The sequence below is a fragment of the Alosa sapidissima genome, chromosome 7 (assembly GCF_018492685.1).
Source record: "Alosa sapidissima isolate fAloSap1 chromosome 7, fAloSap1.pri, whole genome shotgun sequence".
NCBI classification, from domain to species: domain Eukaryota; kingdom Metazoa; phylum Chordata; class Actinopteri; order Clupeiformes; family Clupeidae; genus Alosa; species Alosa sapidissima.
Genome location: NC_055963.1, coordinates 17,498,874 through 17,523,060, shown reverse-complemented (window position 1 = coordinate 17,523,060; position 24,187 = coordinate 17,498,874). Strand labels below are relative to the sequence as shown.

General features: G+C 46.0%; 1 protein-coding gene across 4 annotated transcripts in view; it reads right to left on the bottom strand.

Annotated features, from left to right (window-relative positions):
• The window catches only part of lama5 (laminin, alpha 5), an 80,749-nt gene that overhangs the window by 14,961 nt on the left and 41,601 nt on the right, over positions 1–24,187 (bottom strand). For 3 of the 4 annotated variants that reach the window (XM_042097280.1, XM_042097283.1, XM_042097282.1), the window contains 42 exons: positions 23,921–24,055; positions 22,774–22,911; positions 22,464–22,516; positions 22,084–22,183; positions 21,912–21,964; positions 21,598–21,703; positions 21,366–21,465; positions 20,940–21,096; positions 19,572–19,701; positions 19,081–19,223; positions 18,718–18,821; positions 18,143–18,296; positions 17,761–17,924; positions 17,502–17,610; positions 17,311–17,408; positions 16,556–16,757; positions 16,131–16,257; positions 15,891–16,030; positions 15,494–15,609; positions 14,486–14,697; positions 13,924–14,125; positions 12,522–12,666; positions 12,042–12,182; positions 11,374–11,535; positions 9,902–10,015; positions 9,288–9,371; positions 8,529–8,759; positions 8,195–8,308; positions 7,711–7,841; positions 7,496–7,576; positions 7,048–7,262; positions 6,793–6,893; positions 6,162–6,345; positions 5,800–5,940; positions 5,198–5,349; positions 4,795–4,905; positions 4,500–4,611; positions 3,989–4,159; positions 3,618–3,814; positions 3,258–3,374; positions 2,616–2,770; positions 2,271–2,412 (listed from right to left, as the gene is read on the bottom strand). In XM_042097280.1, the coding sequence (XP_041953214.1) occupies positions 2,271–2,412; positions 2,616–2,770; positions 3,258–3,374; positions 3,618–3,814; positions 3,989–4,159; positions 4,500–4,611; positions 4,795–4,905; positions 5,198–5,349; positions 5,800–5,940; positions 6,162–6,345; positions 6,793–6,893; positions 7,048–7,262; positions 7,496–7,576; positions 7,711–7,841; positions 8,195–8,308; positions 8,529–8,759; positions 9,288–9,371; positions 9,902–10,015; positions 11,374–11,535; positions 12,042–12,182; positions 12,522–12,666; positions 13,924–14,125; positions 14,486–14,697; positions 15,494–15,609; positions 15,891–16,030; positions 16,131–16,257; positions 16,556–16,757; positions 17,311–17,408; positions 17,502–17,610; positions 17,761–17,924; positions 18,143–18,296; positions 18,718–18,821; positions 19,081–19,223; positions 19,572–19,701; positions 20,940–21,096; positions 21,366–21,465; positions 21,598–21,703; positions 21,912–21,964; positions 22,084–22,183; positions 22,464–22,516; positions 22,774–22,911; positions 23,921–24,055 (5,744 nt within the window). Of the gene's footprint in view, positions 1–2,270; positions 2,413–2,615; positions 2,771–3,257; positions 3,375–3,617; positions 3,815–3,988; positions 4,160–4,499; positions 4,612–4,794; positions 4,906–5,197; positions 5,350–5,799; positions 5,941–6,161; positions 6,346–6,792; positions 6,894–7,047; positions 7,263–7,495; positions 7,577–7,710; positions 7,842–8,194; positions 8,309–8,528; positions 8,760–9,287; positions 9,372–9,901; positions 10,016–11,373; positions 11,536–12,041; positions 12,183–12,521; positions 12,667–13,923; positions 14,126–14,485; positions 14,698–15,493; positions 15,610–15,890; positions 16,031–16,130; positions 16,258–16,555; positions 16,758–17,310; positions 17,409–17,501; positions 17,611–17,760; positions 17,925–18,142; positions 18,297–18,717; positions 18,822–19,080; positions 19,224–19,571; positions 19,702–20,053; positions 20,169–20,939; positions 21,097–21,365; positions 21,466–21,597; positions 21,704–21,911; positions 21,965–22,083; positions 22,184–22,463; positions 22,517–22,773; positions 22,912–23,920; positions 24,056–24,187 lie in introns of all 4 variants that reach the window. The other variant, XM_042097281.1, reaches the window with a different exon arrangement.

Here is a 24,187-nt window from a genome sequence, read left to right as displayed (position 1 = left end):
TACGAAGTGTTAATTTCAAAACGTTACTGGCAGATAGACAGTTTACATTCGGATAACCCCGTCACTGTAACCAAAATATGTCTGAGTTTATTTGCAAAGCTTATGTTAGCAAACTAATATGATGCTACTACCCACAGATTGCTTGAAGCAGCCGGCTCAACACACAGGGCGAGTTGACCAATCACAGTTTTGTGCATAAAGTTAAAGCAAAAACATAGCCTACATTTTTAAAATAGTTTTCTTTGTGCATGTTGATTAACTAATGACAGCCTACTATTGTCTGCTTCACATTTTCATAGTCTAATTCTGCATAGAGTTAATTTAATGATGGTAATGATGGTAATGATTTAATGATTAAATATTGCTGAGTATTGATGAAATGGTGGCACAGGCCTATGGTTGTACTGACTCCTTCACATTTTCATGGCCTAGCCTAATTATATAGATATTGTAGTACTTTTTTATATCAGCCTTTGAAAATGAGGAATGAGAGAATGAGGATTAAATACTGGACATAGATTAAATAGCCTATTGCTGTTTTTCCTTGCTCTCCCTGACATTTTCATCTGTTCTTACGAGTAGTAAACAAAACCATATGATTTACTTAATGTTATACAAGAACAGAATAGAATTGGACAGAATTGAGTTCAGACTTGAGTTCGGTATTTTGGGTCCGGCCCTCCTCAACAGTCCCAGTTTGTCATGTGGCCCCTTGGGGAAATTAGTTGCCCACCCCTGCCATAGAGAGTGTGTTGATCAGCTGCATCTCTGTCTATAGAGGCACCATAGAGAGTGTGTTGATCAGCTGCATCTCTGTCTATAGAGGCACCATAGACAGTGTGTTGACTAGCTGCATCTCTGTCTATAGAGGCACCATAGAGAGTGTGTTGATCAGCTGCATCTCGTGTCTAGTGTGGGTCTGCCAAGGCAGCAGACTGGAAGGCGATGGAGAGAGTGGTGAGGACAGCAGAGACAGACCTCTGGGGCTGCACTCCATCCATACAGGACATTGTGCACGCGTGCTGCCTGACCAAGGCTCAGTGTATTGTCCACGACCCCACACACCCTCACCATGGACTGTTCTCCCTGCTGGCCTCAGGGAAGAGGTTTTACCAGCAGATTCTGCAATACTATAGCTTCTTTCCCAATGCAGTCAGACAAACTCCCAATAACCTCTCCTTATTCCCTCATCATTTTAGCTATTTGTCTTTTCTATTGGAACATATTTATCTATTTGCACTATCTATTTATATACATCTACAGTACAAGCACTTTTTTAATATATACTCAATTTTGTTCAGTGTGCACTGTTGAATGACAATAAAGTCTATCTATCTATCTAGATTTCATATCTGTGTGTGTGCGTGTGTGTATGTGTGTGCGTGTGTGTGTCTGTGTGTGTGCGTACTGTTATGTATTGGGGGTTGCTCAGACCTACACAAGAGCAGACAGCCCACTGTCACACACACAAACATCTTCCATCCACAAGGGGCGCCAGCTACTTCCAGTCTTATTGTGTGATTGACTATAAGACGTGCGGAATGGCAGTCAATCGAGAGAGGCTCGGAGAACTGGGGAACTCAGCTGCTGGGCCGATGCTGTGAAACTCCCAGCTGCTTCGCCGTGCGATATATGAACTGTGCACTTGGATTGATATTCTGTTTGGTCAGTGGTGGTTTGGTTTCGTTTGGGGCCCGTTTTCGTTTGTTTGTTTGTTTGTTCGTTTCCGTCCTGCATCACCGTGGGGTTTCCCGCACGGTGGACATCAAGCGCGAGCAGGACGCCTTGGAGAGGCAAGAGCGAGGTGGCCCGACGGAAAGGTAAGCTGGCCGCCCCTTTGGCTTCTCATCCCCACCAAGCTCAAACATCCTGACTGACACGTCCTCTGCACACATCCAGTTTAGGGGGTTTAAGGTCTGAGCAACATAGTGATTTCCCAAGACGTGTAGCGACCCGCTAGACCAGGATTCCCTAATAGTACAGTATGTGTGTGTGCCTGTGTACAGTATGTGTGTGTTCGTGTCTGTGTGTGTTTGTGCCTGTGTATGTGTGTGTGCGTGTCTGTGCGTGTCTGTGTGTGTGTGTATGATGCATGTGTGTCTCTCTGTGTGTGTGTGTGTGTATGTTGCATGTGTGTGTCTGTGTGTATATGTTGTGTGTGTGTGTGTGTGTGTGTATGTTGCATGTGTGTGTCTGTATGTGTGTATGTTGCGTGCGTGTCTATATGTGTGTGTATGTTGCGTGTCTTTATGTGTGTGTGTGATCCTTACCTCCAGGGCATCCATAGCTGCTTTGTTTGCTTGTTTGGCGGCAGCATCTGCTTCATTGATGCTGTCGATAATGTTTGTGTAGGCGCGGGATGCGTTTAAGGCACGTTGGATGAAGCCATCCTGATTGGTCCCTTTAATCACACTGTAGAGAGCAGAATGCAGCGATTAGAATAATTACAGCATTAGAATCAAAACAATACCAGTTTATACTTGTAAATGTAAGACTCTTGCTCTCAAGATAGTAGATAATGAGCCTTTTTACAAGATGAGACAAAACACACACACATACACACACACACAAACACACACACACACAAACACACACACACACACACACACACAAACCTAGTCAGATTCCGGGCCAGCGCATCCAGCATCTCAGCATGCTTCTCTGCTGCCTCCACCAGGTGTATTTTGGAGGCTGATGGGGCAAACTTCTGCACCTTCTGAGCCAGAGGCTTACTCGCTCCGTCCAGCTGGGCGGCCAGTCTCTCGTACTCCTGAGGCACGGCACAGAGAACCGTTACACAGGTTTATTCCTACTGGCCATAGAGGACTTAATAATATGACCTGATGCTTATCTACACATACTGTAGCAATGCTATTATATCTCTCTGAACACCACTGGTCAGGCTGATTAACATGCTATTGATGATTGCAGGTACAACACTATGCCTGGGTTCTTCATATGTGTGTGTATGTGTGTGTGTGTGTGTGTGTGTGTGTGTGTGTGTGTGTGGGTGTGAGAGAGAGAGAGAGAGATAGAGAGATAGATAGATAGACAATGCAACTGATCTCAGCTGGTATTCTGTCTATATTGGAGTGGAATGAAAATTTCTAAGTGACCCAAAACTTTTGAACGGTAGTGTATACAGTATAGAGAGAGAAAGAGCGAGAGAGCGAGAAAGCAAGAGAGTGAGAGAGAGTGAGAGAGAGAGAGAGAGATCCTGTCTGTGTTGACACTGAGAGTGGTTGCGGGGGACTCACCTCTTTGGAGTCCTGTAGCATGGCGAGCAGGTCGTTGACCTGGGCCACGTCGTCCTCCGCCATCTCCTGCAGTTCCTTCACCTCCTTCTCCTTCTCCTTCAGCTCCGACAGCTTTTTCTGAAGAGGCAGAATCATACAGGAAACTTCAATACGCAGCCACACACACAACACTTGCGCCAGTACTGTATCTTGCGCCAGTACTGTATACTGTATATACTGTATCTAATTCTCACTCAGGTTAGTGCAAAACAATTCATGTTTGTGTGTGAGTGTGTGCTATTTTGTGTGTCATTGTGTGTGTGTGTGTGTGTGTGTGTGTGTGTGTGTGTGTGTCTGTGTGTGTGTGTGTGTGTGCAGTACCTGACTCTCCTCTAGGGACTTCTGGTTCATATTGTTGACCTCGGTGGCAATGCCTGTGTTTTTGACGGCCTCGTTGACTGCTTCTCTCAGGTCCATGAGCTGGTCGTGGAACTTCTTCAGGTGGTCCTTGATGTCCTGGACCTTATCCTCATTAGCAGCTGTGCGGTTCACCATTTCCGTGTTCACACGCTCTAGCACTGAGAGAGAGAGAGAGAGGGAGAGAGAGAGAAAATTAATAGCTATGACATGCAAAGCAGCTCATCAAAGCAAGTACAAATGAGCACTTTCCAAGACACTTTCAGTCAGTCTGTAACCAATCCACTGTTCAACCACCCTGACGAGCCCCCATGTGTGACGTCCTCCTCACTCACGTTTGTCAGCCTCCTCCTCCTCGTTCTTGGCCAGACTACGCTGTTGGTCCAGGCTGCGGAAGCGCATGTCCCTCAGCATGGTCTCCACCTCGGCCAGCTTGGAGGACAGCACATCCTCTGGCTCCTCCCTGGTCTCGTTCATGGCTGTGCGGTTCACCAGCTTGATGATGTCTGAGGGGGCAGGGGAAGGGATAGAGACAGCACTGGGTTGGATTGGTTTGTTAACCAATCATTTTACTTGTTAGGTCCATGCTTAGATGCTCCATGATCCTTATGCTAAAACTCGAACTGAAACTGTATGTCTTGAACTATTTGCCATCTAATTCACTCCCACTAGTTGTTATTTGAACACAGCTTTTGAAAGACTGGAATATTGTAATATAAAAGCACTGAATCTGCAGAATGCATGTTGTAGAGTGGATGTGTGAGCATGTGTGATCATCGTTAGGTGAATCTGCAGAATGCATGTTGTAGAGTGGATGTGTGAGCATCATTTGTGATCGTGTCATACCATCCACATCTCCCATTATGCCTTTGATGAAGCCGAGCAGCTCCTCCGCCCGCCTGTGGGTGGAGTTGGAGTTCCTCTGCACATTATCTCCCTTACGACCCGTAACAGCAGCCTACAGCATAGGACATCAGAGTTCACATCAGGCTATTTATATTGTGATCAATCCATACACAAGTGCACAAAAGCTGATAAATTGCAAAACAAACAAACAAACAAACAAACTGTTTATATACTAGAGCTGCAATTAATTAACTCCTATTATGCATGTTGAATTAACGTTGAACACACTGCACACCTTTTTTTCCAGGTCTTCTATATCTGAGTTTATATTCTGCAGCTCTCCTTCGATCATGTCGGCTTGGTTCCTGCTCTCATCCAGGCTGCTATTGTAGTTCTCTATGGCATTCTGGGAAAATAAGTCTTTGAGTTAGCAGAGCTAAATATTTGGCATTCTGTGCTGAGGGAATGTAATGTCATTGCTGGTATGGTGTGTGCATTTGTACAGGAGTATAATCTATGAGTGAGGGAAAGAGACCATGTCTGTGTGCGCGTGTGTGTGTGTGTGTGTGTGTGTATGTGTGTGTGTGCTTTGTGTTTGTTTGTGTATGTGTGTGTGTGTGTGTGTGTGTGTGTGTGTGTGCTTTGTGTTTGTTTGTGTATGTGTATGTGTGTGTATGTGTGTGTGTGTGTGTACTCACAGCGATAGCCTCCATGGATGCGTTGAGATTCTGTAGCTGTGACCAGGCAATGGAGCTGGCGTTGAGGCTAGTGAGCTGATTGGCCACAGAGTTGAAGTTGTTTGACATCACGTCGAGGTCCTTCAGCAGAACTATCACACAGCTGTCACACGCTGCCACAGAAAAAAAAAAAAAAACAACAACACACGTTAACATCACCATGGCTACACGGGGCACGAAACAACAACAACACATACGTTAACATCACCATACTCTCTTACAAGGAGGCTACAGTGGGCACGGAACAGCAACAACACACACGTTAACATCACCATAGCTATACGGGGCACATAACAACAACAGCACAGACGTTAACATCATCATACACCAGGCTACAGTGGGCACGTAACTGAAGCGTTCCATTCCCGCAGTGTCTGATAGCGGCGTGCACCAGTCATAGACCAGCCTTTTAAAACAATTTGTATGCATCAGGAGCGTAGCGCTTCAGTTGCGGACCTGGTGCAGCCCTGGTGTTGCTCTCACTGCTACACTCAGTGTGTGTGTCTCTCTCTGCCGGTACTCACCACCACTCAGTGTGTGTGTCTCTCTCTGGCGGTACTCACGTTCACAGTACGAGACATCCCCGCGCTGCACCAGCACGCTGTGCTTGTTGATGCAGGTGTCACACTGTTTCCCTGTGAGGCCATCCGCACACCTGCACTCTCCTGTGCGGGGGTCACATCGGCCCGCCTTGCAGTCACACTCTAACGGGGATCAAGACACAGACGCATGCACAGACACACACACACACACACAAACACACACACACAAACAAACCGATATTAATTTATGACAAGATCTTCTCAGTAAATTCAGGTCATACAATCTGTAGCGTAAAGTGTACATCTTATTCCCATTGGAGCTTGGCATTATGTTCAAGCCATGTTAGCTTTGCTAATCTCAAGGACACTGAGATTGGACTCACTCTTGCAGCCGTTGGGGCTGTAATCCCAGTATCCAGGAGCGCACTGGCGACAGTAGGGCCCATTGACGCCGGGTTGACAGGCACAGGAGCCACTCTTGGGGTCACATGGCTGGACGAGGGCGGCCGAGGCGTCGCAGTCACACCGCTGGCAGCCTGAGCAGGCGTCAAAGCCATATGTGCCGTCCTGAACAACATCAACATGCCAGATTTATGAGACTTTGCTAGGGAGCTTCATTGAATTTAATCAATTACTTATTTACAGTAATTGGCTGATGCTTTTATCCAAAGCGACTTGCTTACTGTATGTCAATTATTACAAGGGCCAGTGCCTTACTCTAGGGCACAACGGTAGTAGCCAGGAATCGATATGGACCCTTTCAAGAGAGTTCCATTATCAGCATCATAGTTGGCCCCACAAGACTTCCTTTTTAACATTCCATATGTTATCTTAATGCAGAGGAAGTAGATTGGGGCCCAAATAGAATGTTCAAGCATTGTTTTTGTTTTTATTATTGAAAGGGTCTATAAGAGACTTGTTAGGGGGCTTTCACAGACCACACCGGAGCAGCGGCATGAGAGCTTGCTGCATGATGCACATCATGAACAGAGCTAAAGGATGGCGTGCTCTCACCTCACAGCGGTCACACCGGGCTCCGGTCACGCCAGGCTTGCATTGGCACCGGCCTGTGCGGGGGTCACATGATGCGGTGCCACAGGGGGAGCAGTTGCATTCTGGGTAGGGGAGTTTTTAAATCATTAAAACAACAGAAACACCAACTATTAGAAAACACACAGCAAATATACTTAAAAGTTTGATTTGACTTGACATTAAATGCCTTTTATGTTCTTTTAAGGTTTGCAGTCATTTAGTCTAAACGGGCCTTACTGGTGCAGTTCTTGGCGTTGATGGCATCTCCATAGAAACCCGGGGCACAAATCTCACAGTGCGGGCCGGCCGTGTTATGCATGCAGCCCTGGCACTCGCCCGTCAGAGTGTCGCAGTTACTGAACAGCATGTTGGCGTCGGTGTTGTCGTGGCACTTGCAGGGCTGACATGTGCTGCCAAGCACCATGGGGTTACCATAGAAGCCAGGAGCACATCTACAGGGGATGGGGATATTGTGTGAGTTGAATGCTAAAATGGTGGGATGCAACGGGGGCTGCTGAAGCAATAAGAATGTAAATGATTTGAGCCCCATTAGAATAGCACGTTCCTGAGCTCAGAGGTAGCAGTAGAGGTCTTGGCTGAGGTGCACACCTGCTGGCTGCAACCAGATGCCTTAAAGGAGGAGCAGCTTGCCAGATTAGCGTGAGCTACAGAGAAACACACTGACCTTTCACACTTGGGTCCAGCATACCCCGGCATGCACAGGCACTGCATGTGATGCGTCTTCGCCACACATCCAATGGCAAAGCTGGGGAAAGGGAGTATATAGAATATTAAAAACAATAATTTGTAAAATTCGTAAAACATAATACCCAAAACGTAATGACAGCAACAACTATATAATGAGAGAAACGGAGCGGAGAACACGAGAGCTGCACTGACTTGTTGGAGGCCACTTGCAGAGGACAGGGGCAGCTGGTGCAAGACACGGCCTGGCCTTCCACGGTGTTGTTACCAAGGAAACCACCGGGGCACTTCTCACAGTGGTCTCCTGCGGTGTTGTGCTGGCAGTTCTGACAGATCAGAGAGAGGGAGATCACAGCCATTAGCTCAGTAATTAACATCTTCAGCAGTCTCAGAGGGTGGTAGTGAATGGTCAGATAACACACAGCTCACCATCACACACGTGTGTCCTCATAATCTACTTAATTAGCACTTCACGGCGGTTGTCAAAATAACAGATGCAACACATCCTACACCTTTTGAGCAGGATGTGGTATTTAAATCAGAATTATTCACAGAACTACTTCAATTGAAAAAAACATACCCACCCCACACACACTAAACTCCCACCCATTTCATAAAAGAACCACTAACTCTTGTCACAATAATGACCTCAAGAGGTCATTCACGACATTGGACTCACCACACAAACTCCAGACCCATCCAGACACTGGTCTGAGTGGCCATTGCAGCTGCACGGAACACACTTGCCCAGGAACAGGCCCTTGGTGTCTCTATAGAAACCTGGAGCACACTTCTGCAGAGGCACAGAGAGAGGGGTGGGGTGAGAGAAATTAAACACTTTCACACCACTACTGTGATGTTATACTAACTGCCACGGAGTCTCTCTGAGATTGTTTACCTCATTTTCATTTATTGTTTATAAATAGATATATAAAAAGACCTGAAAAGTTGGGGTCTACTACTGTCAAGTAACTGCAGGCAGAAGCCATAAAAGATAAGTGCCTCTGAAGTACCTGGCACGAGTCGCCCTGGTAGTTGGCAGGGCACATGCATATCTCCACGTTGTTGGCATGGCGACCGGTGGGCATGCTCTCAGCACCCTCCAACACGGCGGCACGGATTGACACAGCCTCGGCTGACTGCGAGTGCAGAGCGCGGATCTGTAGAGACTCCAGGCCCACCAGCACCATCATCAGCTCCTCGCGGGACACCACGTTACCCGTCTGGGCGTGACGGAAGCTCCCCTAATGGACAGACAGAGATGGACATGGAGTGTTCATCACTATTAAACAACAATAGTAAAAAACAGTAGGGAGAGGCTACAGCACATTTCCAGCTCTAAAACCATCCACAAGAACAACATTGCCTGAATCAAATTTAAACTCAGCTCTAAATCTTACGCTTCTGCTAATTAAATGCAGAAAAAAACATGGCCCTTCAGAGCAAAGTTGAAGACACTTAAGTAGCGGAGTATTTCACTTAAAATGTTTTTTTACAGAGCTGTAAATGTCCAGCTTCAGAAAGTAAAAGTCCTACCATGTATTGGTTCTACCTGTGCACATAACACAGGTGATTTCATTAACTAGGTGATACCTGGGTGAGGAGCTGTGTGACAATCAGCTGGTTTAGTGAATTGTTGGAGCAAATATGTGGTAGGACGTTTACTTTCTGCAGCTGGACTTTTACATCTCTGAAGATTAAGAGGCTTAATCCCACTGAGAAGATTCAGTCTGGCTGTGATGAAGAAAGGTGTAATGGCAGTGTGCTGTTACCTCCACCAGGTGGACTATGCCCTCATGCGGTTCCTCAGCAGTGGGGTACTCTCTCTCCATGAACACCAGAGTCATTTGGTTCCCCTGGACAAAGACACACGCACACGCACACGCACACGCACACACACACACACACACACACACACAAACAATTAACAAGATACAGTTTATCCTTCCCTCGGTGACAGTGCATTCTAATAAAACCATATCCTAGGACAGAACCATGGAGACCTTTCACTGTGACATTTATGGCAGACAGACCATATAAGGTCAAAAACAACTTCACAGACGGACTGATGAAGTCACTGTTGAGTATGATGACCATACATGACATCTAAGGTAAACATACCATACAGTACGGACTCGGGTTCCCATAAAGGAGGATTAGTCCCGAGTTAAACAGGCCTTTGAGCAAGATTTTCTCTTTTGAAAGTCAAGTCTAATGAAACCCAAGACCCAACATTCATTTAGGAAACGAGCATGTGAAGACAGACGTCTTTGGGTACAGTGTTCCTGAGATAAGAATGCATCAGTGTTCTGCTTGGAGAGTCAGGGGGGAGGAAGGAGAGGAGGAGGAGGAGGAGGTGGAGGAGGATGCTGTGGAGTTGAAGTACCTTAAGTATAACATCGGGGCGAGAGGCTTCGGAGGGCAGGGACAGAGAGTCCCCTCTCATGGTCATGGTCTGAGCGTAAAGGCGGTAACGCAGGTAGCCTCCATAAGACGACACCTGGGAAGAGATGACGAGGGGAGTGAAAATAGGCATGGCTTGGACAAACACTGAAGGTTGCTGAGTGGAGTGGAAGAGTTTGGCAGAGGGGAACACAAAAAAAGGGAGCATGAAAGAAGAAGAGAAAAGAAATGAAGACAGAACAAAAAGCACAGTCTTTTGATTACAGCATAACAAAAGCATAATCCATGAGCTCACCACATGAATTGAAGTTAAGTCTTAAGAATGTCTCAGACCAAACAAGCATGCGTTATCTCCTGATCCGATCGCCACGTGTCTGCTTCCGCACGCACTCTCCTTTATTACCCCTAGACGTTGCTATCTGATGGAGCGTCCTCTTAGCCCTCAGCCCCTCACGCTACATCCTACTGCCGACTAGACCTAAGAGCTTTCATTTAGAGCACCTAAAACAGGTCACCCAGTACAGTAGATAAGGGAACTCAGACAAGGGTAGACAAGAGCATGAGTACATACAGTATACAAGTTTTATTCAGATAGGCTCCTGGATAAGGAATCGGTTTGAGTAAGCCGTCTTCCTAGCCTAGAAATCTAGACGCACCCTAGCGGCGGCAAATTAATTTGCTCAGCCTGTACGTCTAGTAGCAAACCATAGGAATTTCTATTGGCTAACACCGTGGATGTTATTCAATCACAGCGCTCTATTTTGTTAGAGAGTCTTTAGGCGGGCTTAACAGGATAACGACAGTCCTGCGACGGTGAACAACAAGGAAGGTGGCTATGGCAAACGAAGAGCGGTTGTTTGAATCGGTTATTTATACATTTCAATGATATAGGATGGCCCGCCAGGCTACCGTCTTCCTATTCATCAACCACAAATTCAACAAACACACTAGAACTCTCAAATAGCCCTACATGTATCCAGTCATGTCCTGTAACGACATGCAGCGGAATGGCACTGTGTCAAACTTCCCCAGAACCCAGGTAGCTTCATTTGTGTAACACACCTGGTCCTGCAGCCTGGTGCATTGCAATCTGCCACTTTGACCAATTAATCACCTCACTCTACTCGCTCACAGTTGCAAGGAATTTCTGAACCCTTTTACCCTACAGGAGTTAAACTTGACATCATGCCAGCTGGAGTCTCAAGACTCGTGTGCAAATGAATAACTGAGCCAGTGATGAGATTCGTAGTCAGGGGGCAAACCTGTGATCCAAACCAATATGCGAGAGGGATCAAGAGTTCCCCTGCCTCATAACCAAAGATTCTAGAATCCGCTCAAGAATCTTTGGTCATAACCTTCCAAATTCCATCCTGCTGCTAGAGCTCTGCTCCAGGACACAGCAGTGCTCACCTCTCTCATCCCACCTGAATCTCTCTCACTCACTCCTCAGCTCACCTTGTCGCCCAGGTAGGTGCGAGGAGCGTGCCAGTGCAGGTCCTGGTAGACGTCGGGGACGTCGCTAAGGTCGGCCTCCACCAGGTCCTGTCCCGGGTAGACGGAGACGGGAATCTCCTGACGATCGCCTCGCAGCAGCACCCAGCCCATCATGTCCATGATCTGCCAGAGATGGACCCATCACATGAGCATCACATGACATTACCGCACATTGACTACATGATGTTACTGCACGTTGATCACATGACATTACCGCACGTTGATTACATGATGTTACTGCACGTTAACTACATGATGTTACTGCACGTTGATCACATGACATTACTGCATGCTGATTACATGATGTTACTTTAAGTTAACTACATGATGTTACTGCAAATAGATGTTACTGCTCGTTGACTACATGATGTTTCTGCACGTTAATTACATTACTTTACTGTACATTAACTAGAGTGTCATGGAGTTCTTTGCCTCCACCTCATTCATTAATTCTGTATGTCAGGACACCTCGGTGGCCGCTATCCCTTACAACATTACTGTACATTAACTAAACAAATAATGGAAAACTGAATTTCCACTAATTTCTGTGATTTTGGCACATGTGCTCTAACTCTTTGCGTGCCAACACAATATCCAGCAGGCTGACTCTGATGTTTGGTTTGTGTCACCTCTTTCCTGCGCTTCTCGGCGCTGCGGCAGCGGTCCGTGGCTCCGAAGCAGAAGCACTTGGTGCAGCCCTTGGGGTTGGTGGGGTCCAGGTGGAAGGTGCCCAGCCTGCACTGGTCACAGCGAGAGGACTCCACATTTTCCTACGGATGGGAGAGGGAACAGGTCACAAGAGGATAAGAGATCCGCACATCAGATGGCTCCCATTCATATTTTTTATTTTTATTTTGTGACGTTTAGAGCTGTGCGGCTCTTCCTCAGACTTAAAAGACGTAACAGGTCCACTTATGATTCATCTGTCAATCGACTAACGTATGCACAGCCCTGAAATTCCCTTTTCAACGGTGCCCTGCCACAGCACTGATTTAACCACAGGTAGAATAGCTCATCTCTTGTCAGGCCTAATAATTGCTAGAAGGATGTGTTTACTTTTCCTGATGGACGCATGTTGACAGGTTTGACTGAGAGACACTGAGACCCACCTTGCAGAGGCAGCGTCCTGTGTTGGAATCGCAAATGTCACTCTCTGTGCCGGCCTCATTGCAGTCACATGGTCTACAGTTGGGGTAGCCATAGAAACCAGGGGCACAGCGGTCGCACTGGCGTCCAATGATGTTATTCCTGCATCTGAGGAGTCACAAAGGGAGGGGACAAAAAAACATTGATCAAAAATAGATTTGTAGAAAACATTTACAGACAAAAATAACTCGTTTTAAATCGTTTTAATGCCAGATATAGACAGGAAGGTCTTGGGAAATAAAAGACTTGTTTGTGGGTGTGTGTGTGTGTGTTTGTGTGCATTTACACATGTGTGCATGTTCAACAGTATGTGTAGGCCATCAAGCATTTCTGCACTTAATCAGCAGCAAATCAGCAGTATGTCAGGCCTACCGACCCCAAGCAATGTTCAACCTGAAGCAACCTTTGCTTTACAACTTGTCTTGTCTGGACAGATACAGTAGATTCCTCGCTGTGGAGTGGTAATGCGCCTGGGGAATGTGTCACTGTTCTGGGGAATTTCTCTGCATTGGGACGATTAGGAATAGAGGGAGAGAAGAGATGAGAGAGAGATAGAGAAGAGGACTCTAGGGTTCATCCCTCCACTGATCTCTCTATCTTAAGTCCACTCTGTCCAAGTATGACTCAAAGCCTCTCTCAGCACTGGGGTGATAGGGCAGCTCTCCCATCGCACTGTTTGCCCTGATGAGGACTAGTGGCCTTTCCTCTCCTTCTCCTAGTTTGGTGATTTGAAGTCCTTTATTATTCAGGGAAGTAAAAATAGGGTCTGACATTCCGGGCTAAATGACAGAGGACGTGAGCACTCTGTGTTTTCCCAGGCACATTTTATGGGAAGCCAAGGAAGAGGGTGGATGAGTGTGAGTGTGTGTGAGTGTGTGTGTGTGTGTGTGTGTGTGTTCCTGTGGTTCTGTATGTGTGTTTAGTGGGTGCACACAAAAGACTGGCAAAATATTTGAACAGACTCCTTATTAGCTACTGTGAGTTGCATGAAGACAGACAGGCTAGACTGTTCCCGTGACGCAAGGGAAAATAAATAAGCTCTGACGATATTAGATGATACTTCCCACTACCCTGTGTTAACACAGAGATGTCAAACACACTGAGCCCAATCCCTCAGTGTGGCACTGAGCCCCGTGGCAGTGTGTGTGTGTGTGTGTGTGTGTGTGTGTGTGTGTGTGTGTGTGGGAGGGAGCATGCAAATATGGAGACGGAGATGTTTTGTTTATCCTTAAGTGTTGAGTGTTAAAAATGGAGGGACCTGTAACAGTATGTGAGCCACGTAGACCTGCCACCTTGTCAATGACTCTTCCCAAAGTATTTTGGTGGATGTTTTCCTTGCTTGCCTAAAAGCATTTAAATGTGTACCTGCACTGGCCGCTCTGGGTGTCACATCTGATGTCCTGGGAGGTGACACCGGGGCGGGAGCAGTTGCACTGCTCACATCCCACCAGCGGGTGGCAGCCGAAGGTCTCGGGCTCGCACTGGATGCACTCAGGCTGCAGCGTCCGCGGGGGGCAGATGCACTCACCGGTCACCGGCTCACACAGACGAGTTCCACAGTTACACGCTGAGGACACACAGACACAAACACGCATACCGGTAAGTATCACACAAAGAAAACTGACAAACACACATGGACACAGACGCGCACACAAACACACACACTCACACACAGAGAGAAACAAATACAGCTCTTGCCCACAGTTGAGACAACCCAACTACTAAACCAACACCAGAAATCTTCTAAACTAACTTCCTGTTCTTGCCTTCCTTTATCTCACTGTTGTTTTTTTTTCCCTCCCTCTCCATTGATTCCCGCTCCACTGGCTCCCTTCCTCCCTGGCCCTCCCTCACACACACACACACACACACACACACACACACACACACACACACACACACACACACCACTGCTGTGGTGACTTACGTCTGCAGTTGGGGAAGCCCCAGTAGCCGGTGGCACACTGAGAGCAGTCGCGACCGATGACGTTGGGCCGGCACCTGCACTGGCCGCCGAATGCCTCGCAGGTGTCGCTCTCGGCGCCGACCTCGTGGCAGCCGCAGGGCAGCGCGCCGTCATTGAAGAACGCCGACAGGGACACGGCAGAGCTGCGGCAAAATGGCGAGGCTTTGTCCATACTGGAGGCAGAGGGCGAGGAGAAGAGGGCAAAACAGGATAAAGCATGAACACAAGCAGAGAGAGGCATGCTGTGTGTTTTACTGCAAGTTAAGAGTTCGAAAAGTCATTCAAGAAATTGATTCAAAATAAAAATCATATCTTAAAGTATGAAACTAAAGCCATTATGAAATGGTGCAGCTTTGCAGGTTTGTGTTTCACCATTCAAGTGCTACATTTCTGTCAATATTCTTTTTACTGGCTGTTAATCGGCTGATTTATGATGTTGACCAAGCAAAACAACATAATGTATAAGCATTGCATGCATCACAGCAGAAGTTGCGTTACACTGTCATACTGTCATACTGCGTTTCGTTGTCTGTCATACTGACGGACATAGTTGTAATACATCTGTCATGGTCTAATTGTTTTCTGTCTTTTGTGTTTAGTTGTGGTAATGTTTGCTGTGAAAAGAAAAATCTTTGCTTTCATTTTATTTTACACGTTGCAGCAGGTTGGTCAACATTGTACATATTTGAGGTTTTATTTATTTAACAAGCCATTTCATAATCTTTCAAAATTATGGATGGCTTTCAGATTTTTCTGTCATTCTGTCAATGATGGAAAAAATAACGCGACCACTGCATCACCGATAGGGAATTAGGAAACAAATACTTGATATGCTCCATAAAACTTCTATGCAGGGAAATGTAAACATACCAAGAAAATCTAGTGATCAACAGCTTCTTTATCCAAGATTCAAGCTTACTGCATTTTGATAGATTGTCTTTATTGGTACTACTATACTATAAGTCATACTCAATGTAGAAGCTGTTTTGTCCGCAGTTGCTGATGAAGTCATAGGATTTGTCCAGAGGCTCCTCGTCCATGAAGCTGGAAATGTAGCTGTTCTCTGGAACCACCAACACATAGTCCTATGACCAAAAAAAAAAACGACACAGAATTTCTGTCATGTATACAAACCACTGCATCACCACTCTCCAGTTATATACAGTATGTTAACAACATGCTAATAAACATTCATTCTTTTATAGATATGTTTGAATAAATATAGTTATATAGGCTATAGTATTCTGGTTCTTACTGTAACATCATTCAAAGGGGAAACTGGCTAGTTGAGACTCCTGTTGATGCAGGTCTTGTTTATCATACAGTATACATATCAAAGTATGTGCTCCATGCCCAAGTCACTCACCAGCCAAAGTGTTTTGCCCTCTGGCACACGCACTGTCACGATCACGTCATGGTCTGTCACATCCAGGATGATCTGGTTCTCCGCAATCAAAACACTACGGCAACCGTATCCGTGGGGACAGAAGGAGGCATTGGCATGACCTGAACGGCATGGAAACAGAATATGTGTGAGTGAGGAACTCAACCTGTATCATAGCAACCACAATCTAACCAAGAGGCTGTATGACAGCAGGGAGCTCACCTTGCCAGATGCGACCACCGTTGACATACACCTGTGCTGCGAAGGTCGGGTGTTCGGGCTGATGGTAATGCAGGATAAACACGTAGCGACCCAGATCATGCACGCGGGTGGAGTACACCACAGCATTCTGAAGAGGGAAACAGGAGGTTAAAACGCTAAACAAGACAAGACTGGGGGAGCTCACTCAGATGGACTTTGCCATGTGAATTTACATTTATTCATTTAGCAGATGCTTTTATCCAAAGTGACTCAGGGTTGAGTGCCTTGCTCAAGGGCACTGCGGTGGAAGCCGGGAATTGAACCCACAAATTTTTAGGATTTACATGCTAGCACAGCTCCTTAGTCACTACGCTACCACCGCCCATGTAAACCTTCGTGACTCAGTAGCTGCCATGCTGCCATGGCTGGGTCGATCGGCAGCTCACCTGAGTGGAGTCCAGGTGGGTGAGGTCGGCGTTCTCAGCGGCGGTGGCGGGCCGGTTGCTAGCAGGCCAGTTAGGGGCATTACCAGCTGTCCCTGGGTCGGGGGGAGAGGCCAGGATAGGTTCCTGGACAGAAGATGCCTGGCCATCCTTCAAGAACAGAGACTTAGGCGGGGTCTGGAACCGTGATGGGATACAGGACCCACTGTACAACAGAAGAACAGCAGAAGAGTAGAAGAAAAATGTTACACATTTTACAGGTAGGTATTCCATGTGACATTAGCATTTTACAGGTAGGTATTCCATGTGACATTAGCATTTTGAATGATAGTGACTTAATAAAACAAATAAAAGGAGATAAATGAGAGGTAGAACCTAAATATGGACTACATAGTAATATCTTCAAATACCAAAAAAGGTTGGTTGTCGGAAGTGCTTCGTCACTGATATGTCTCTCGAAAGCAGGTGCTCTTTGGTTTCAAGGAAATACTTCTTGTCTTAAAAGAGTTGGTTTGACCAAAAAATTCCAAAGGCACACTGCTTTTTATAGTTAAAAAGCCTTTAATTTAATTTAAGTGAGCCCACTGAAATTAAAGGCTTTTTAACTACTTATATAAAAAGCAGTGTGCCTTTGGAATTTTTTGGTCAAACCAACTCTTTTAAGACATGGACTACATAGTATTCAATACACTGACTACACATGAATGTTATACATGAGAGACCAATGTTGGGATGTAAAACTACGATCCTCTAATCACCTGTCAGGTAAGAACTGCCCATGTGTGCTCATGCAGTGGACCTTGGGCACCAAGTATTCCATGGTGAACTCTTTCTTGGGGATGAGGAAGACTTTGTACTAAGAGAAAAAAAAATGAAATTTACCAATCGATTAGCCAATCACCAATACTGTACCACTGTGACAGTTTTTATTGAGTTCTTGAGTTCTCACCAGAAAGAAACTGGCTCTGTCGGCAATGAACTGGAGATCGATCTCAGTGGACAGTGAGAAGGCAGCCACGCGATCCTGGGTGTCCACTACTACTGCCCGGCAAAGGAAACTAGGGCCAGAAAAAGAACAAAAGAATATTCACAATAACACACAATGACTATCTTGAAAAAAAATGTTTTCTCTCGGACAACAGACACACAATTTCAAACAAACACACAGACACACACACACACTTGCAAAGACCCATGTTGACCCTGACCTGTATCTGCAGTGGGCCAGAGTGATGCGTTCTTGGCGTGTGCGTTCCCCGGGTGTGTTGACCGAGACAGTTAAGACCTGAGCCGTCTCTTCCTCACTGGCATATTCCACCACTATGGCATAGTCTCCAGGAGCGTGCATCTTTTCAATCAACTGCACATTAATCTACAAGAGGGGAACAAACAACAGAGTTGGAAAATTCTGTTGAACAAAATAATGAGTTTGCTATTTGTGTTTTAATGCAGAAAATCACCCTTGGGTTAATTTTCGCTGGAATTACACTTTAATAACACACACCTGTACAACCACACTAGCCCACACATAAAGGCACACAACAACATATAGTTTATCTACAGACCAGGCCAGTGAACAGAGGCACTTACATCATTGCCGCTGCAGATGGCCATGGTGGGGTGTCTTGGGGTGATCTTCTCACTCTGGCAGGGTCGGGGCAGGTGATTATCTGCCCTGCAGCTTGCATCGTTACCTGAGATGAACAGGTACTCCTCCAGTGTCAGGTGCTGGTACTGCAGACAGCTACAAGGCCAAGCCAGATAGAAGTCAAATTACCCCATTAGTCATAAACCATAACACACCAGAGGTGCATTCAAATTCACAAACACAGGCAAACATTTGTGAACGTTTGCCAACAGTTTTCTGTTTGCCTTGAGTTCTCAGCGAACGTTTTGCGAACACTCGCAAAGAGCCTGAGGGGGTAGTTGTCCGCGAACATACAGTGGACCTGGACTTGAGCTGGACAAAGTGTTAACCTTACAATGGAATGTTTACACCAGATCTTCCAAATTTAACTGCTCACAGAAAACATATTCGCCACGAACGTTCACCACAGTTTGCTGAATTTGAACGCACCTCAGGACATGCATAGGATCTAATAAAGCTGACAAGATTATGAAGGTGAGGATTGACTGTGTTGTATGAGAATTTAAAGTGTCATTACTTCTGACTGGCATCCTGGGTGGGACTGTACGTGCAGGGCTCAGTGACTTTGAACTGGAGGATGGGGGCTTCATAGTACGCACTGGGCAGCAGCACCAGATAGTCCTGGAGAGGGAAGCAGACCAAGAGAAAAAGGCAGTCAGAGAAAACACCCACTTGAGAAAGCAGATGAAGGTGCACTTAAGCACTCAACAAAAACAAACAACCGCTGCTTTCACACTTAAGAGAGAGAAGAGAGAGAGGAGAGCCCTGGTGTATTTCAGATGGCTCCACACACTGCCGTGTTTACTGTGGTCCAGTAGAGGAGCGTTCGGATTAGCTCCTCCACAGGCGTTCCTGGCTCCCACACGTGCGGTTAACTCACCAGCAGAATGCCCTCGGCCTCGATGATGATGGTCCAGGTTCCGTTGTTCAGGACAAACGGCTCCACAAACCTGTTCTGAGGGATGCTGACGAAGGCAGGCTCAGAGCTGGGGGCAAACACGATCTCTTTGGACTGCTCCAGGCCTGTGGGAGTGGAATGGGGAGAAGGATAGAAGAGAGAGAGAGATTAGATTGGATTCAATTCTAGCATGTGGAGATTCCTGTTCATAAATATGTCACAAATTGTTTTACCCTCTGTCTAATAAGGTACATCTCTACAAAGTATGGTACAAACATCCCTTCTATATTAACCATATAGTGTCAAACAAAACAATCCAACAGCCCATCTACCAGTTTTTGGTGGATGATTAAGGCCATAGTCATAATTTCTCACATTTCTGAGCTAATGAACAAATTTTAGTGGACTGATTTGATCCAACTAATTGCATCCTGAGCAGAGGTGGGACTGGTAAAGCCTCCTGTCAGACATACCTCTTCTGCTCGCCTGATATGCTTTGATTTTACCCTTGGACACAGCAGAGTCAGTGTTTACATATCTGAGGATGAAGAGCGTGAGGTAGCCGTCAGCCTCGTTTATATGCACCGTCAGTTTGACTGTGCTCTGGGAGAGGAAGAGGAGGAGGAGGAGGAGGAGAAGAGGGAGATAGAAGGGGGGGGGTCGACAGCAGATAACAAGGTCTGGGTTAAAGACCTGTCTTTAGGGAGGGAGTTTCTACAGGAGGAGGACGTAGAAGGGTTTACTTGAAGGCCACAGCCAACAGCCAATCCCAGCTCAAGAGACCAACCATTTCCTGCCACCATCTTCCAATCAAAGTCACCAATTTAGACTACAGTTGGAGATGGGAAGCGGGGGGAGGGGGTGCAAGAGGGGAGTAAAGGGGGGTGGAGTGGGATAGCAGGGACAGTAAGAGGGGGAGAAGCAGGGTTGCCATTTCCACACACGAGGTTCCTACCATACTCCAGCACGAGCACCCTGCCCTGCACGTCCACCGGGCCGCGGTTCACATAGCGCAACACCACCTGAAACACCTCCGGAGGGCTCACAGCCACTGATACCATCACCCTGGACTAGAGAGTGCAGCCACCAGAGCAGGGCAGAGAGAGGAGAGAGAGAGAAAGAAAGATAGATAGATAGATAGATAGATAGATAGATAGATAGATAGATAGATAGATAGATAGATAGATGGTTAAACAGACCAGTTGATACATAGACAGATTGAGATGAAAACAGAAAGACAGGGCAAGAGAGAGAGAGAAAAAAGAGAGTGATGTAAAGTATGAGAGAAAAAGAGTAAAAGAGGGACAGAGATAGAGAGAGAGAAAGAGAGAGGTACAGAGAGGGAGGACATAGAAGACAAGAACAAACAGAACAAAGCAAAGCCAATTCTTAATACCACCACCAGCATACACCTCTATAACATACGCATACAGCCCCTCACAGCATCCTGCCCCCCAGAACAACAGGCTGTAGCCCTGTAGCTGGGCCAGTGTTGGTCCACCCACCACTCAGACCCAAACACAGTTCAGCTGTCAGCTAAGCCAGGCTAGCCAACACAATGGCACAGTGCAATACAAAAAACACCACCGGCCCCTTAAGCACCAAGTTCACAAGCATGCCACAGGAATTCACGTAATACTGTGGGATTTATGTAGAGGACACATTAAGCAAACACATATATTTATATTATAAAAACTTAATTTTACACTTATATTGCACATTACAAACAACACACATATTAATAAAATACATATAATTCAACAGACTACACTGTGTACATTAAAACTATAGTAGAGTAGACCAATGACCAGTAATTCTTTACAATATGGGTGGAGCCTTACCTGGACAGGTGACATCTGGGCATAGCCTCTCCAGCTGAAGCCCTCAAACTCTAGAGGGTTATAGCCAAACCTTACTGGACGGCCATCCAGCATGGTGCCGTCCTCAATCTCATACTTCATATGGTGCAGGTCAGGGAAGTAGTGGTCAGGACGAGGCCTTTTGGGAGAAAGGTGAGATGAGGACAACACTGAGCCTAGGGCAGCTACAAGCCTCACAAGTGTCCTCACATGCTACTTTGAGTAGGTATGATTACTTTTACAAAACTATTTCATGTTACTTGTTAATGCTTTCTGATACTTGCAGGCTAGGTATGTTTATTTCCATATCACAGGTCACTGAGAATCAGAAGTATCTTTTCATGCCTGTAATAAGTGTGCTGATTGCAGTGAACAGGGTGATCTTGGTGGTGATCAGGTATAACTCACCTGTTGCATTTGAGTCCCTCCACATTGGGTCTGCAGCGGCATCTCCCATTCCTGTCTCCACAAGACATGCCAGCTGAACCGCCCACATCACACTGACATCCTGAGAGGGTCACACACACACACACACACACACACACACACACGAATAGGAACAAAATAGTAGATTTGTTATTCAACAAGAAGGCATTGCCCACACAACCCACAGATAAACACATGACATCTGAAAACCTACCCTGACAGCCAAAGAAGTTGTCATTCTGCAGACTGTAGTACCCTTCCTTACACACGGAGCAGGTTCCACTGCACACGTTGGGCTTACAGAAGCACTGGCCTGAGTTCTAAGAGAAGAATAGAATTGGCAGCTCAAATGGTGATGATAGCTGATGCTTCAAAACTAGACAAAGCAATTATGTCTTTACATGCATCCAGACTTGTTTAGGCTTGCATGATAAAAGTGTCTATGTGTGTCTAATGCGAGGTTAAAGTAGCATGCTTGAGCCTCGCAGTGACATTAAACCCATAAAACCAGCCCAGTTCAGCTCTTACCTGTTCACACTCTGCAACGCCACTCACTGTCCCTGCTGTGTTGCACTCACAATCTGGACCACACAACACAAGAACAGAGAGGTATTACACACAGGTGAGGGTGATCCAACCATGTCTAATTTTGCTAATTTTGGATGAAGGTGTTACACGAGAAGAGGAGTGTGATTCTCACTGGAGCATCCATAGGGTGTGTCCGGGGACAGGTTCCAGTACAGAGGCTTGCAGCGGTCACAGGCCGGGCCCTCCACATTAGGACGACACTCACAGGAGCCCTACAGTTTGTGAGTGACAGCAAGCAGCAGCCAATCACAGCAAGGCCAGGCAAGGCAAGGCAAGGCAAGAAAAACGCATTTCATACACATGAAATTGAGTGGGATTGCATAAATGAAAGACAGTTTTCAAAATAGGCTCTAGGTGAAAGATGACAACAGGAAGTCTTCACAGGACCAAATTTATCAGGAGACAGACTAAGAGCATAGGACATAAATCATGGCCACAGAAAGATGTTGCTGCTTGGCGAAAGAAGTAAAGGCAGACATTTGTTTCTCTTACATCAGCAGGTTGGGCCACGTACTGCACAGAGCCAGCAGGGTTGCAGATGCCAGCTACAATGAAAGCAAAAACGTTCATCACTGAGAATTCTTCTGTAACTGGATAACTGATGCACTAGTAATTCATGCCCTGTGCACTTGTAATGGGTCTTAAACCTTCGGTAGAATAACACAGAATACACAGCATTAACTGTGGCCTACTCCATGCATGAAAACAAATGATAGTGTGATGGCTAATATAAATATGGTAAAGTGTGTGAACACATTGGTGTATTTGTGATGTGTCAGCGCGAAGGGGAGGAGGTGTTTACCTTGGCACCGGGGGAAGCCGTAGGAGCCTTGACTGCAGGAGTCACAGCGCAGCCCCACCACGTTGGGCAAGCAGGCACACTGACCCGTCACCTGATCACAGCTGTCGAAGCGAGAGCCCTCTCGAGAGCACTGGCATGCTGAGAGAGGGATAGAGAAGAGAGAGAGGAAAAAGGATAGACGGATGGAGGGAGAGCGAGAGATGGAAGGGAAGAGACACAAAAAAAAAACATCAAGTGAAACCCATACATGGGAAACCCATACACATCAGCTCTGGAGCCTACTTTTCGGATGACATTAAAAGTTGCCCCAACTGTAGCCAGTTTCTAATCTAGACTAAAGACCAAACCTTTCTCAGATGCTTTCTGCTAACTGATCAGATGCTCATCATTCCTTTTACTGTTTATGCTAAAATGTGAGAATCTGTGTGAGTTTCATCACAGGGAATGCTGATCATGTGCCGAGAGGTGGTCAAAGGCGGACAGAGGTTTTGTCACAGTACTAATAAACCTGTCGAGAAACTGTCTGGTGGCCAAGGATTACAAATAGATAATCAAAGACAGACAGAGGTTTTGTCACAGTAATAATAACCTGTCAAGAGACTGCCTGATGGTCAATGATTTTTCAGTCTTTGTTTGGGTTAACTGGTCTGTAGCTAAATTTAATGCAATAGCCTAACTGTAAGTGTGACGAAGCATAAGGTTGTTGGCTGTGTTCCAGTAATTGGAAGTTGTTATGCTCTCTAATTTATTCTACTTACTGTCTTTTAATTATTCTATTTTATGTACTTTACATTTTAATTTTTTTAAAACTGTTGCTCTTTTATGCTTTTATATACTATTACTCTTTGCTTTTGTTTATGTAAAGCACATTGAATTACCCCTGTGTATGAAATGTGCTATATAAATAAACTTGCCTTACTTTGCTATAAGCCTAATGTGAACATCAAAAGGTAGAAGATTAAACTAAACTAAACTAAAGAGCTTTCCACTTGAACTGCATGAGGACAAACGAGTTATAACCTCAGTGCCTCTAGTGTCCTGTTTACAGACGAAAACCAAATACACTCCACTAATCTTAATCCTTGATAACAGTCGTCTGGAGATCAGTTCTCATGCGGAGTTCAGGTAACAGCAGTGTGGTGCTCACGTGTGCAGCTGGGGTAGCCGTAGAAGCCTGGAGCACAGTGGTCACAGTTCTGACCGCTGTAGTTGGGCCGGCAGTGGCAGTGACCTGCAATGCTGCAGCTAGAGTCCAGAGATGTGCGTGGGTCACAGGTGCACTCTGGGAAATTGAGGAAAAGGGCAATGAACAAACATTGTATTCCTATTAATGTGCCAGAAGTGCATACGTTATGTTCTGCATAAAACAAACAGTCCAGTAGACGTAGTAAAAGAGTGGTTAAGTGTGCGTATG